The sequence below is a fragment of the Magallana gigas genome, chromosome 10, assembly GCF_963853765.1.
Source record: "Magallana gigas chromosome 10, xbMagGiga1.1, whole genome shotgun sequence".
NCBI lineage: Eukaryota > Metazoa > Mollusca > Bivalvia > Ostreida > Ostreidae > Magallana > Magallana gigas.
In genome coordinates this window covers 33,560,094-33,575,757 of record NC_088862.1, presented here as the reverse complement: position 1 = coordinate 33,575,757, position 15,664 = coordinate 33,560,094, and the positions used below count along the sequence as shown (strand labels likewise).

Genomic DNA, 15,664 nt, shown 5'->3' with positions numbered 1-15,664 from the left:
TGTTGTTCCATCTCATTTTATGTTAAGGAATATACGTAAGCTATTTATAGTTGTCACGTGATAATGCACTAATGTGGCAGTAATGTAGTACCCGATTTTATTGCACTGACATCTATTTCAAAGGATAATACTAAGTTTTTGATCGTATTCAAAATAGTTATTTAATTTCACGATTTTGAATATAACAGTCAAAATAAGACGCTGAATTACCCATATGCTTCCTTAATTAACACCCCCACGTCATCTATAGTATCTTGGCACATGGTTGTTATGAATACATGTATTTGCAACTAACTACATGCGCTTGAGTTAAAATAAGCTTAAGTTAAAAAATGATTTGAGTTATATACAATCCTTGTCATACAGTCTAGAAAGATTGGGTGTACTTAGAATGGGCGCCTTTAACTCACGCATTTAAATGAATACTTAATTTCATTCAAATAATTAAAACAATTGATAAAATTATATTTGTCTTAAATTCTTTCGTCGGGGATCTTGCACCCAGTCTATTGAGAAATAATTTTTTTTTAAAAATCAAAGCATCATAATATAAAATTAACCCGACGCCCAAAATTACCCCCCTAAAACAGAACAAAAGAAATAAAAGATGAACACAAGGGGTATTACCGCTCACCTGACAAACAATAGCCAAAACACTGATCAAATTACATGTAGATATTTATTATGGAAAACATATTAAATATCCGGAAAAAATAAGCATATTCTTGGTTGAGATAGATTTTCATATTTCCCCACAAAACCTGTGTAAAACATGAACCATCTTTAGTGATTTAACTTTGAGAAGATAAAAAAGAATTCATTTATTTAACAAATGGAAAAAATTGAATCCACACTATCTGAGGAGGCTTCCACAAGAGAAACTCAATAATTCCAAATCATCTCCCCTTGAATGAACTTACGCCATGGATGTTTTGCAAATACAAATAAAGGAAAGACGGATCAAAAATATTATACAACGTAAATTGTATTGTAGGTTTTGTTTAACTTCTTACAATTTACATGTACATATAAGGATTAATCTATGTGAATGAATATTTTGCTGAGTCATTCTGAATAATCAAATAATATGTCTGGTGAAATATACCATTCATACATTATAGAGACTAGTAAGTAACATTGACTACTACTGAGCGATAAATAAAGCAGGCCATCTAAAAAATACAACCTTATAAAAAGAAAACAATGAAGACAGCACCTTTGAGTTAGAAGTATATAAATATTGACATTCCGGTTAGGAAAGCTCGCGTGATTTCCTGAAATAAGTCTAAAGACACGATACACAATTAGTGTAAAACAAAGCAAATATAGGCCAAATGGGGGTCTGATGTCGATGGACAATACAACATTAATGTGCCCTAAAAATAAACATGTCATTGGCCGACCTTGGACGCTCCTACAGAAGTGGTCGGACCCGATAAACAGCCAGGTATTTAGCGATACTTTGTCGTAATTAAATCTGATCCAAGGGTAACGGTTTTATAGTTCCTTAATGTAATAGAGAGCGTTGACCACTCATACCAACCTCCTAAAAATAGAAATGTTATTGTCCTAGTTGAATGTGGAATTGGAGACTTAATCGTTTAAAATAATTTTTTGCCCCCTTAAAAAATAAGTCTATTGTTTTAAATAGATCTGGAATAGGGGTCGAATTTGCTGAACAAAGAGTATTTTTTTTCTCATTAAGATGTTGATATAGCAGATATTTCATTTACTTTCAACTGGTAACAGATAAATCCCCTCCCAAAGAAATACCTATAATATCTATGCTACTATATTAAAATAATAGACTCGAATTTTTTTTACTTTAATACCGATAGGAAGAGTACTGTATTTTGTTTTATATATTCTAAACATCATTGGTACTTGAAGATTACCAATTTGTTTTTATTTTTTCTCAATCAAGCTTCGCTAATTAATAATCAACGAAAATTCCGCAAAAAAAAATCCGAAAATCATCTGAATGTTCATGGATTTTACAATCTTGCGCATGCGCATTACATTCACGCTTAACCACGGGAGGCTCTTTATTTTATGTTTCCAATATGTTATGTCAACCCGTGCACGCACGGTCAAAATCTAGTTTAAATTATCAGAATGGCAACGGTGGAAGTGCAACGTTTTAAAAACAATATATATATATATATATATATATATATATATATATATATATATATATATATATATATATATATATATATATATATATATATATATATATATATATATATATATATATATATATATATATATATATGCATTGTTAACACAAAGACCTTTGAGTTATAGTACAAGAAATGTAACCTTTTAGAATTAAACCAGCAATTTTCACCATTATGAACTACTGTTTTTATTTTAAAATTGATTCAAATTATAAACAAAAAAACCGGGGTGCTTCTTTTAAAAGATGCATTGTAATCATCGTGATCACTTTGCTCTTTTCATGTGCTTATTCATTAGAACTGAATTTGCAAAGAAAAAAGAACAAAAAAAAGAAAGAAAAGTAAACAAAACCAAGAAAAAAAATCACACTAAAAAGGAAAGAAATAATTACACATTTTAATCGTTCAGTTAAAAAAAATAGATTAAAGAAGTTTTTCCAGTTCAGGCTTCAGTGTAAAATGTGATTTTTCTAGTCAATGAAAATTCTTCAAATAACTTTGGCATGGATCCATGGCATTTCAGTTGACTTGGTATTCCAACAGCTTTCATGACCCCTTCAAACAAAATTTCATGCAGAGCTGCACAAACGTGTTGATGATATTGAACACAGTAGCACGACTAGTGTTGAACCTCTCTGCTAAATCAAGGTCCCTGCAGTTGAGTCGTAACTTCATTAATGTCATCAACAACTGACCACTGACACTGACACTGAAGTTCACCACAGTCCAACCACCATAATTATTGAACGGGCCCATTCTCTCCACGAGGTTCTCCAAAATGCGAAAAGTATCTGCAAAAAATGATGCATACAGCAGCATCTGTACAAAAAGAAACCAACAACAATCACATTTGTTTCATTAAAATACTGTTGAATAATGTTTTCAAATATGCAAGCCAATAAGGAAATGTTTATACTGCAAAATCTATAGTTTTCATTGTAACATATCTTTTCAGAAACCATTTATTTTATTAAAATAATGTTGAATAATGTTTTCAAATATGCAAGCCAATAAGAAAATGTTTATTATGCTAAAAACCAATAGTTTTCATACCATTTCAGGGTCATTAATTATGTCCTTAATTGTCATGTACGGATTTGTTTAGCTTGAGCATTTTAATTTCTTGCTGCAACTTTACTAATTCCTCTTCCATGTGTTTAAGGGATGCTGGAAGAATAATTACTGTTTACTATATATTATATAGTCCTTAGTATACATGTTTATAAATATACAAACATATAGAAACACTTTGCTTGGAAGCATAAAACCCCCCATAAAGGAGTATCAATTTTTTTGTTTAATGTAAAATATATATATATGTACATGCATTTGTATCTGGTTGTGATAACACATTTTACACCATGTCGGTTCCTTTATTATGTTGAGGACTTGAAGTTGCATACTCGTGATCATGAAGTACAGTTATACTGTCTGGTACAGGAATATTGGAAACGGCCTCAACTTCAGCCTCAGCTCCCACGTCTATGTTTGAAGCAAATACTTCCACTGCACCAGGTTTTATAATTTTGCGACTATGAAGATATAACAGACTAGCATATGACGTGATCTGCCTTTTCACTTGATGTTACTGAAGTATTGCATTTTTTCTGCTTGTGAATGTTCAATAAAATATTTTTAATGCACATTAACATGCAGAATTTAAACTGATCTACATGATGACTATAACCACATGTACGTGTATTATTATGTAAAATGAATGTTTAGTCAGATCACATACAATATTCATGTGCATATTCATTGTAGTTGGATTACCTGCATCTACTTAAATATGACATTATATCTTCATATTTATCTTTTGCATTACAGTTTACATATAAACATGTTTTATAAATATATCTATGATAACGAACTCTGTTTTCTAAATTCATTCATACATGTATGTATCATAACTGGGCAATGAAATATGTGTATTTTGTGGAACTGCGGATTTTCAGATTTTCTAATACCTTTTTGGTATGGCTACGTCTGGAAAACATCGAAAGTTTTTAATATAACTGAATATAGTTGGTTCATTCTATTTCTTGTCATCGAGAAAATGGCAGCTGCAAATCCTGTCATTTGGATTATAATCTCTGTCTGCTCTCCTAAAATTACGTATTTTAACGATAAGTAAAATGTTTAGGCTAAAGTATTCTTAATTGTACATTGAACTCAAATGAAATCTTTACTCAATCATTTATTTAAGCCTTTTAATCAATTTAATAATTTTTTTTGTTCGGTAGCTTTGACGTCTGCAACTCTCTTTGACTTTTCAGGTGATTACTTACCTACATCGTTCACCCATCGTTTACTTTAACTGACGTCGGTATAATCGGTATAAATTGCACTGCAACTTTTTACCGGTCTTGTGGGTGCAACCGATGGAAAAACAATATACCATATTATTTCATTATTTGTTTACCGAGTAGAGGTACCCGGAAGTGGTAAAGCGAAAGTGAAACCAAACGAGACTTACAGACCCTATAGGATTATCTATGATGTATACATTGTATATAGCGTCAGAACATACGCCCCTAAGATTAGGACTTGATTAAAGTGTTCATATGGATCACAGGGGCATCGAATCCGCTCTACACTCTATGACATACGTGTATATGAATAATACACAAGGGAAGAATCGAAAGTAGGACACGATTTGTAAAGAATGTCAAAATACAACTTACTTGACAAAAGTTATGCAAATCCTCCCACACAATATTGCAAATATTGTCAAAAAACACGTTCAAATTGAAATATTCCTAATAAACTCGGTAAAAAGCGTTTTTATCCCATTAAAACCGCTGTCTGCTGCAGACACTCAATCTCTTCGCCCAAGAAAAGATAACTCTGTAGATCTGCCATCCAAAATTAAATCATTAGATCTGCAGATGTATAGGAATAGACTATTTAGTAATTTAGAATGAACAATTAATGATGATGAAAAAGTGTTGTAACAGTATTTAATTTTAAATATGTTTTTTTCTTCTCTAAAATATTAATGAAAAACTACGTTGGTGTTGACACATAATTTTTTTTATTATTTGGTTATTCAATAATTAAAATACTCATAATTCATTTATTGTCTTCGCAACCCATTCCTTCAAAATTAATTGTCGTTGCCTAAGAATTTCAGCATTGTTTTAATTGTCAATATCAAATCACTAGCATATTTACATTTCTACAAAAGATTAAATGATAGGAAATATATTTGTTTTTAAACAATTGCATATAAAATTACGCTAATTAAAGTACATGCCAAAGATATCGGAACGAATGTTATCATGCTTACAGTACGGTAGTTACATAAGATGAAAATTTCCCTAAACATTTTACAGTTTACAGCCGAACTTCTATTACTATTACTGAACATAATAGAGAGAAAAAGTACAGAGTTATCTTTTCTTGGGCAAAGAGATTGAATGTCTGCAGCAGACAGTGGTTTTAACGAGATATAAACGATTTTTACCAAGTTTATTAGGAAAACATGTTTTTCAATATGAACGTGTTTTTTGACAATATTTGCAACATTGTGTGGGAGGATTTGCTTAACCTATGTCAAATAAGTTTTTTTTTTACTTTGTTTACAAATCGTGTCTACTTCCGATTCTTCCCTTGTGTATTCTTTATATATATATATATATATATCATAGAGTGTAGAGCGGATACGATGCCCCTGTTTATGGATTTAATTTCATACAACCCATTCCTCAACAAAAGGAGATTTGATATCCCCTCCTCAACAAAAGGAGATTTGATATCCCCAAGCGCTGTTATTTAAGAGACTATTCATGGAGGAAGTGAATACGCAAATCTAAACATTTTTTTTATGATCATGTGATGATCACGCCCAAGGAAGAAACAGAAAAATACTAGCTTTAGTAGCTATAATGAATTAATAAAGGTATGTACATGTGCATAAGTTTTTATTCTTTTATGAATCACGTTTTATATAAAAGAGATAACATAGGTATGTTAAAAATGGCTTGTTTATTTGTTTAGTAAACTACAATGATGAAGTCCGAATTATCTCATTAGATCACGGATCTTTCTTTAATGTTAAAGAATATCATTGAACAAACTGTTTTATGGTAACATGATACCTTATTAACATATTAAACAATAATAAGTAGAAAATTTGTTGTTTTTTTTTCTTTTAGAAGTCTCATAAAAACAATCCTAACGTCGGAGCATGGACCCCCGGCGTAGTGCCCAAGATCTGTTACGCTGTTACGTCTGTGAGACCTCTGGCCCCCCTATGTACTGTGATATTTGTGACATACACTTGTGTACAGCTTGTGTTGGGGAACATATCTCTGATGAATCCAAAGAACACAAAGTGGTGTCATTTAAAAAAAAAGGGTCCATCAACAAATGTGAAAAACATTTCTTAAAAATATGTGAGCTTCACTGTGAACAATGTGACATTCCTATCTGTGTGCAGTGTGCTTCTTCAAAAGAACATGAAGGGCATTCATTTGTTGATATGTTGAAAACACCCGAAAGCCAAAGGAAATTAGTGGAGAGAGATTTACAAGAATTAGAGAAATACATCTACCCTAAATATCAAGAGATTGCAGCTAACATCCCAAATAAGAAAGCTGATCTATATAAAAATTCTCAGAAGTTAATAACTGCTATTGACGAACATGGAGCAGATTTACACAGAGAAATAGAAACCATGATACGAAAAGTGAAATCTGAACTTGATGAAATAGACTGTAAATATCTCACTGTTCTCAAGAAGCAGGAAGATGAAATCACATGCACTATGTCTGAAATCAAAGAGTGCATTGGTAATCTGAAGAAGATATTAGACTCAAACAATGACAGCCTTGTGTCTGCGTACAAATCAAGGAATGCTGAATTCAGAAGATTGCCTCCTAACCTCGACGTTTCTCTGCCAACATTTACCCCTCAGAAAATCAACAAAGAACAGATTTATGAACAGTTTGGTTCTCTGTCGGCGTTATCCATTAAAACCGAAAACCATGGCAACACAATGGATTATACAAGTCTTAAATCCTCTCCCCCGTACAGACCGCTTATTGATATACCTCAGATTATCACAGAAATAACCACCGTTTATGGAGGACTTATTAATCCTCTGCGCAGTGTTTGCTGTTTGTATGATAAAGAGATGTGGACTTGTGGTTGGGAAAACATCATCAGACTATACAATCCAAAAGGAGAACAAGTGAAGTCTATCCGAATCAAGCCCGGGAATTATCCATCGGACATAGAAGTGACAGGGAATGGGGATCTAGTTTATACTGATCACAAAGATAGTACTGTGAACATAGTGAGGGATAGAGAGATACAGACAGTGATCAGACTAGAGGGGTGGAAGCCTCGGGGTTTATGTACTACCAGTGTTGGTGAACTCCTTGTTATCATGTACAGTGAAGATAATAAACAAGTAAAAGTTGTGCGTTACTCTGGCTCCAAAGAGAAACAAAGTATTCAGTATGACGACAAAGGACGGCCTCTCTACTCACCTCATGGGTTGTTCTTTTTTGACTCTATGCTTGACAACATGAAGTACATTTGTGAAAACAGGAATCTAGATATATGCGTGTCTGACCGAAAAGCAAATGCCGTAGTAGTGGTCAATCAGGCCGGGAAACTCCGTTTTAAATACCATAGTTTCCACTCCTTCATCAGGAAAACATTGGATCCATTCGGTATCACCACAGACAGTCAAAGCCGTATCCTGGTAGCAGATTGCTGGAACAAACGTATCCACATCCTGGATCAGGACGGACAGTTCCTCCGCTACATAGACAACTGTGATTTGATTTTTCCATATGGTTTATGTGTCGATAGCAATGACAACCTCTTTGTTGCTGAGTTAAGGTCAGGTAAAGTGAAGAAAATTCAATATTGCATGTAGGAAATCCTGCTTGTTATTTAGGATGTATCATTTCTTTTTAACTGGGTATTTGTGAAGAAAACGGTATTATTGCATGCCTAAGATTTGAAAAAAATTGAGAATATGTTGTGCAACATAATTTAACTTTTTAAATCTCAGTGAAATTTTATCTCGAGGAAATCCGAGTCAGTAAGTTTATGATACACCCAATGTGCTAGGAAGATAAACAACGGGGCTGCCTTCAAGATCGTTGCAGCTAGCCTAGCCGCTAGGTCGTAAATATCGAAGTCTATTAAACGGACCGCTAGGTTAGCACGCTAGGTCTCAGATTTGAAGTTGGAAATATTCAACTTAAGACTAATTACATCGACATAATTTGTTTATTTCACGCGGATATATAAATTTTAAAATTCATTAAAACTTTACGGATGAACAAAACATTACTAAATAAATGAATTTCATGTTTGTTACTAAGTGGTAACTAAGGTAGCCATCTTGAATTTGATGCTTAGCATGAAATATTAAGGCTACGAATATCTACGTAGCGGCTAGGCTAGCTTTCCGTTCAACTACGTAGCCCTACAAAACTGCTGTGATCTTGAACTCAGTCCATATGAGTCGGTCATTACTGTTTCCGAGTGCAAGTAAATCTGTACAATATGACCTTATGAATTTTTATTTTTTTATTCTGTATTTCAACAGGTTTAATTATTAAAAACCAACAATGTATGAATGTTTTGTTTGCTAGACTTTGATTTTGTTTTCATTTTATATGTTAACATATTGACAAATATGTGTAATGAATGGAAATAAATTGAGATTAAATTATATGCCTACAGATAACTTTGTATTTCGATCAAATGTAAATGAGAGGCCAACACTTTGTATTTATCATTAGTCATAACCCTGAAAGCTGATAGGTCCGATTTTATATCAAATCTCGTGAACGCTTATAAACGAAGGTTATGCTAAGTATGTGTATAACAATAGACATCGTAGTAGTTTTTCATATCTTTAAACCATGTTTCAATGTAAAATTGACGTACACATTGTGTTAACAAAATAAACAAGGTTAAAAAGGGTATCATGTTATTTCGCATCATGTTGAAATTTAACCCTGAGATCGTGGTGGGAATGATTGTATTACGACTTTGACGTCGCTTTAAATATTAGCCATGCATGTAATGTTTTTGCAAATCAAAATAAACCTGTGTATAATAATGGTTTGTATGGAAGATTATTTGATACTGTAATTCATAACCAAAAAATCAGCCCATGCAGCTTGAATAATTGTGTGAAAATGAAGATTTTATACTATAATATCAAATGTCAAAAATATATACATATCTATATGAAACACGAAAGTAAATAATTAAATGTTTCATTAAATCCCAAAATATTTTTCTTTTAAATCTCACTACACAATGCCCCTCTTAATATGATATAAATTGTAACATAGATGAGAATGGTTGATTTATGATTAGATTGAAAAGCCTTTTGAAATGCGTTAGCATCAATATTTTTTTTTAAATAAAAAGCATGATAATTCACATGAAATCTTATGGGTTTTTTTTCATTCTAACGCACTGTATTCAAATTGTCTCCAACGTTATTCAATTTGTCTCCAACGCTTGCTCAGGTGTTTGAGGACAGGACCGACCCCTCCCCCTCCAACCCCACCCCCCAAGTATCTTACCGTCGGGATTTTACTCAGTTTTTCTTTAAATTATCCTTACGGAATGTCGTCTTAGTTTTATGGTCCCTGGTCTGCATCGTCCCAAATTACAGTCTGAAGTGTGCATGTATATTTCCAATCTGTGGCTGCTTGAAGACATAAAGTATCGTGAGGCTTCATCCGTTACGTCAGGTTTTAAATCTTACCGTTAATGATGTTGAATAGTTTTAATGTTAAAGTGTTAATTTCTTTGTATTCGTCACACTTCTAGAACGTTTGATTGTCAGTGAACAAATAACTTTTAAACAAGATAAAACTTAAACGACCTTAAATGATATGAGAAACTCATAGATAAGATGATTTGCTGCATATCATCTCTTGTCCAGGGTTTTTATCTGTTTTTAAACAAGAAATTCTGCCACAACAATTTAATGATGAAATGGAAGCGATCTAAATATGATTAGTCTTCCTTCTAAAATTGTCTTGTGTCTGACGATGACCCCTGGTCATGGACACATGATGTGTCACGGTGTCATCTCTGTATAGTCTTACTTTTCCCGATAAACTGGTGTAAAGCATGTGTGGTTGAACATCTATCGGATTTGATTAATATAAAGTAGTACCTTTTGAAAAAAGATGGAAGCATTCACTGAATATGTATAATTTGCTGTGAGTTTTGTGACATACTTTATACGGGATTATTTTCGAACTGTTTTCTTTTCGCCCTCTTACATCTGCAAATGGTGTCGCCCAGTGTTGAATTAGCCAAGACATAATTATGATTGATATTTTCTATGATTAACACAGTAATTTAAAAATTGTTTTAAATTCACTCAGATTTGAATTCAACCCCTAACAACGAGGGCAAAAGGGGCAAACATAAAACGAGAGCAAATGTTTCCCTCTGTACAGTACACAGTACCAATCTGTGTTCAGTGTGGTATCACAGATATAGGTTTCAAGATTAACTTGTGGTAAACTCCTGTTATAGTGACTGACAATATCATTGGTCCGTTAACATGTTACCCAGTCCGTTATAAGCAGAACACACCATTGTATTTTCTGATCGTTTTTGTCCGGTGCCCATCTTATGCAAATACTCTTTATGGTAGGAGTTGGAAATGTTTAAACAGTTTGTAATTGAGGACTATTGGAACACAAGGAAAAAAGATGTCATACAGTTAACACAAATTTGACGTTAATCTTCTGAATTTTGCTCACATTTAAAAAAACTTCATAAATGAGATAAATCTATTTGTAAGAATAATGCTTTAAATTGCTGAAATGTTTTGGGATATTGAAAAGTCATACCGGTATCCTATTTCCTTTATTTTAATCTAAATTAGGAATTTTACAACAGTTAAAAAAAGTCATACCTGCAGAACTGACACATTTGTACATTTAAAAATTGATAAAAGGAAAATCAAAATGAGTTGCCCAAATTGATTTAAGTCACTTTGTTTTTTCAGCTGAAATTAAAAGTCAGTCTCTAGCTCACCACTTCCATATGGATCAGTGTGTGTAGAGTCGAAATCAAGTTTGAAGGTTTATCGAGATGTAACACACCCCCCCCCCCCGAAAAAAAAAGCGATGGATCCTTAACTTAAGATAAGACATTTGATAGAAGAAATGAAAATTATAGATTTGCAAGTACTCTTATTTTATGGTGGTGTACACAACTTAATTTCCAATATTGTGTGAATTCCTTATTTTACGCGAGTACTTATTTCAGTGACTCCACTGTTCTGTATCAAATGTTGATATAAAATTGCAAGCATAAATTGTTTGGTGAAATTTCATATACATGCACATGTACTGTAGTTCAAATAGGTCTATAGAATCATCTGCAAGAGTTTCTACTCGTATTTTATTTTATTTTTTATTTTGTGTATGAATTCTTTGGGTTTAGTGAGGAATCTACAGTACATGCAGATTGGTTATTATTATTTTTGACATGCAATCTATAATATATATATTTTTTCATTTTCAGTTATAAAGGACAAGGTATTGTACATTTTAGTTACTTATATGTTAAAGAATGTAAATACATCATCATATAGTATTAAAGTTATTGCAAAATTCAAATCCTGGTAAAACAGATAAAAATATACGTTGCAATGTTATTGAATGAATTTTCACGCAACGTCAAACTTTAACTACACGAGTCAATTGTTGTTCATGACAACATAAGCTAAAAACAGCGTCACATGACATAAAAACATATCTATTGTTCTCATTTAAATATTTAATGCATGTGTAAACAGAACCATTATATACACAAATAATTTCCATATTCTCTTCCCTAGGTAGTTACTAAATTCTAAAGATAAACCTATCTAAAAGATTTATTTAACAATTGATAATCATGACGTTATGGTTGATTTCAGAATTTACATCCATAAAGTATAAAGGTTACGCCCTCTTTTTTATATAGATTTACAATTGTTACTGGGTTAGAACTTCTAGCAAGAATATTAATTTGATTTTTAATGCTTAATATGAGCAGCGGCCTTTATCGCACGCCTTTTGCTTTAGTAAAAAATTTGCATTATTTGGTTTTTGCCAAGATGATCAGAATTATTTTATATGTGTATGATTTTGTCCCCAGTTATCCATTGGTGTGACAAGTCAGGTTTGGTTCATTTTTCATGCATAATTTTCTTGTGAAAGATAATCTCAACCTTCAAAACCTTTGTCTCATTTTTCAGGTGGGCGAAACATTTATGCAGCTATTTTCGATCTTAAAGTGAAGTAATACTAAAGTGTGTGGCTTATTTTGCACGTCAGCATAAACATGTTTCATATTATTTGTCTTGCAGCTGAAGAGAACTTTGAAAAATTCAATACATAAGTCAGAGGTGTAATACACTGCATATTGATATATTCATGTCAAAGCTAAACACAAATGTTTGATATGCAACTGGAAACGCAACCATATATCAAGAAAATTAGTGTTAATTTCAGAGGCAGATATACGCCACCATAGTGAAACATATAACTGCGCAATATTTAATCATACTACTGCGCAACATTTAATCAATCTTTATCAATATGCCACATGATATTTGAACTAGACTAGGAAGAACAAACGCTGGATTGTAGAGGTTCGTTTTTTTTTAACTATTTTTGACATAAATGCAAAAAGAAATATTTTTACAAATGATTGTTTATATGTTCGTTTAGCAGAGTATATAACACATATTTTCAAAATCAGTTTTTAAAAGTCCAGATTCTATGTATTTCAAAAAACAATACAAAAATGTTTTTGTGCAGCTACAATACATTTATGTAAACTGCAGATCGATTAAACCGCTATCTTGCATTAGAAAAACATGTATTTAAAACTATTGAACAGATAAGAAAACTTGACAAAAATATTATCTCGTCTTTTACAGAATATCTTTGAATCCAATCCAAGTATCTAGCCATGAACCCCCGTAGTAGTGCCCAAGATGTGTTACGATGTCATCTCTGCGAAACGCCGGGTCCACCTCTTTACTGTGACATTTGTCACGTACATTTATGTACAGCCTGTGGGGGACAACATATTTTAGATGAAACGGAACACAAAGTGGTGCCGTTTAAAATGCGGGGATCTTCTACCGTATGCCCTAAACATTCCTCGAAAATATGTGAACTTTACTGCGAACAATGCGACATTCCTATCTGTGTACAGTGTGCTTCTTCCAAAGAACATCAAGGTCATGAATTTGTTGACATGGCCAAAACACTAAAACGACGAAAGAAAGTCTTGGAGAGAGATTTACATGAACTGGAAAACTACATTTATCCGAGATATCAAAATACTGCCGCTACTCTCCTAGTTCAGAAAGCTGATTTAAATGAAAACTGTAAGAAACTGACAACTGCTATTGACAAACATGGAGCAAATTTGCACAGAGAAATAGACAGCATTATCCAGGAAATGAAATCTTCTCTTGATGAAATGAAATTCAAACACCTGCCTGTCCTAAATAAACAGGAATACGAAACCACAAGCGCCATTTCGGAAATTACGCAGAGCATTGCTGATCTGAAGACTTTACTGGACTCCAATGATGTCAGCCGAGTCGCAGCCTACAAATCAAGGAATATTGAGTTTAGCAGATTGCCTCCTAAACTTACACTTTCTTTACCTAGATTTACCCCACAGATGATTAATAAAGAACTGCTATATGAACAATTTGGTACTTTGTCTTTGCTCTCTGTAAAAACAGAAGAGCCAGAAGAGCATTACGTCACAATAGATTTGCCCGCTGCCGAGCCCTCTCCCTCGGCCATACAGTTCATTGATGTACCAAGGATTATGACAGAAATAAAAACTGAGTATGGACAATACCAACTACGTAGTGTGTCCATTCAGAGTGAATACGAAATATGGACGTGTGGTGGTGATGACAAAATCATGAGACTGTACAACATTCAGGGAGAATTAGTGAAGTCAGTCCAAACCAAATCAAGAAACGGACCAACAGACATAGCGGTGACATCGAGCGGACATCTTGTTTATACCGATCAGAAAGATAGAACTGTAAACACAGTGAAGGATAAAAAGATAAAGAATATAATCAAACTACGGGGTTGGAGGCCTGTCAGTATATGTAGTACCTCCTCTAGTGACCTCCTGGTTGTCATTGTAAGCGACGATTGGAGTCAAACAAGAGTTATGCGTTACTTCGGCTCCAAAGATAAACAATGTATACAGTACAATGACAATGGAAAGCCTCTTTATTCACCCGGAAGCTCTTTTAAATACGTCTGTGAGAACAGGAATCTTGATGTATGTATATCTGACATTGACGCTCATGCAGTAGTGGTAGTAAATCAGGTTGGAAAATTCCGATTCTCATATATTGGACGTACCACTACTACCACGCGACCATTCAATCCACGTGGCATTACTACAGACAGCCAGAGTCGCATCTTGATCGCTGACTGGGACAATCGTATCCACATTATTGATCAGAACGGACAATTTCTTCGTTACATTGATAACTGTAAATTGCAGAGTCCGTACGGTTTATGTGTTGATAAAAGTGATAACCTCTTTGTGGCTGAGAATGACAACGGAAAAGTAAAGAAAATCAAATACCTTGTGTAGCATATTTCTAAAGAGAGCTGCACAGAAAGATAATATAATCCCACAAATAGAGTATGTCTGCCTTACATTTTTAGACAAATCAAGTAAGGCATTTTTGTCTCAATCTGCGTAATGTTAGAAAAAAAAACTAAAAAGAATTCCACCAGTATTACATTGTATGACAGGCAGATTTTTCTACACGGGGAAGCACGTCACGTCTTCTTCAATGTACTTTGGCTTACTTTGGCAGGTTTTCTGAACTATCTCCTATATTAACCTTTTTGGAAAAGAATTGCCTGCCAGAAAACGTCTAAACCCGGTGTTATATAGCGCGTTTAATATTGTGCTTTTTCCCACCACGCTATCTCTCCCTCCGGAAAAATGGCAACATAGCAGCCCCCCCCCCCCCAAAAAAAGAAAGAAATGGTTATACAGCAGAAACTCCCACGGAAGGCTAAATATATCGTTTATTATCACCTTTTTATAGCCACATTAACCCCTGTCGGAAAACAAACATATTGTTGATTTTTCCCGCTTTTTTAAAATTGCGGTTATGTTTATGGCGGACTGTTTGTGGTAATAAAATGAAATATCCGAGATAATATTGGTTACTTATAATAAAGAGAGTACTAGATGAATTCATTTAACAATAGAATAAACTACATGTTTTTACCACAGATATGAGCAAATGTACGCGCCTTCATTACATGTACATTGTATAAACATATGGAGGTAATCGTGTTCAAAAATCTAAACATGTAAACTTGTAAATGTGAATATCTAATCGTGTTGGTGTGTGAACCTGAGTATAAATATGTGTAGTTCTCATCGTGTAACCTTAAAACTCGGCTATAAACACA

General features: G+C 33.4%; 2 protein-coding genes and 1 long non-coding RNA gene across 4 annotated transcripts; 2 read left to right on the top strand and 1 right to left on the bottom strand.

The window, feature by feature from the left end:
* Window positions 1–2,621: 2,621 nt before the first annotated feature.
* Window positions 2,622–4,631, bottom strand: LOC105335641 (uncharacterized). Of its 2 annotated transcripts, none has more exons than XR_010710297.1 (4): window positions 4,469–4,631; window positions 3,508–4,285; window positions 3,234–3,347; window positions 2,622–2,999 (listed from the first exon to the last, which is right to left on the bottom strand). It is a non-coding gene; the product is annotated as an uncharacterized lncRNA (long non-coding RNA). The 2 variants fall into 2 exon arrangements; XR_010710298.1 differs by having other exon boundaries at window positions 2,622–2,971.
* Window positions 4,632–5,918: 1,287 nt separating this feature from the next.
* LOC105344422 (E3 ubiquitin-protein ligase TRIM71) lies at window positions 5,919–9,403 on the top strand. The gene is made up of 2 exons (XM_011452202.4): window positions 5,919–6,081; window positions 6,338–9,403. Exon 2 carries the CDS (start codon window positions 6,370–6,372, stop codon window positions 8,068–8,070), a length of 1,701 nt encoding a protein of 566 aa, XP_011450504.3. The 5' UTR covers window positions 5,919–6,081; window positions 6,338–6,369; the 3' UTR covers window positions 8,071–9,403.
* A 4,039-nt stretch (window positions 9,404–13,442) lies between these two features.
* LOC136272019 (tripartite motif-containing protein 2-like) lies at window positions 13,443–14,825 on the top strand. The gene has a single exon (XM_066072688.1). The coding sequence runs from the start codon at window positions 13,443–13,445 to the stop codon at window positions 14,823–14,825; it is 1,383 nt and encodes a 460-aa protein (XP_065928760.1).
* The last annotated feature ends 839 nt before the right edge of the window (window positions 14,826–15,664 follow it).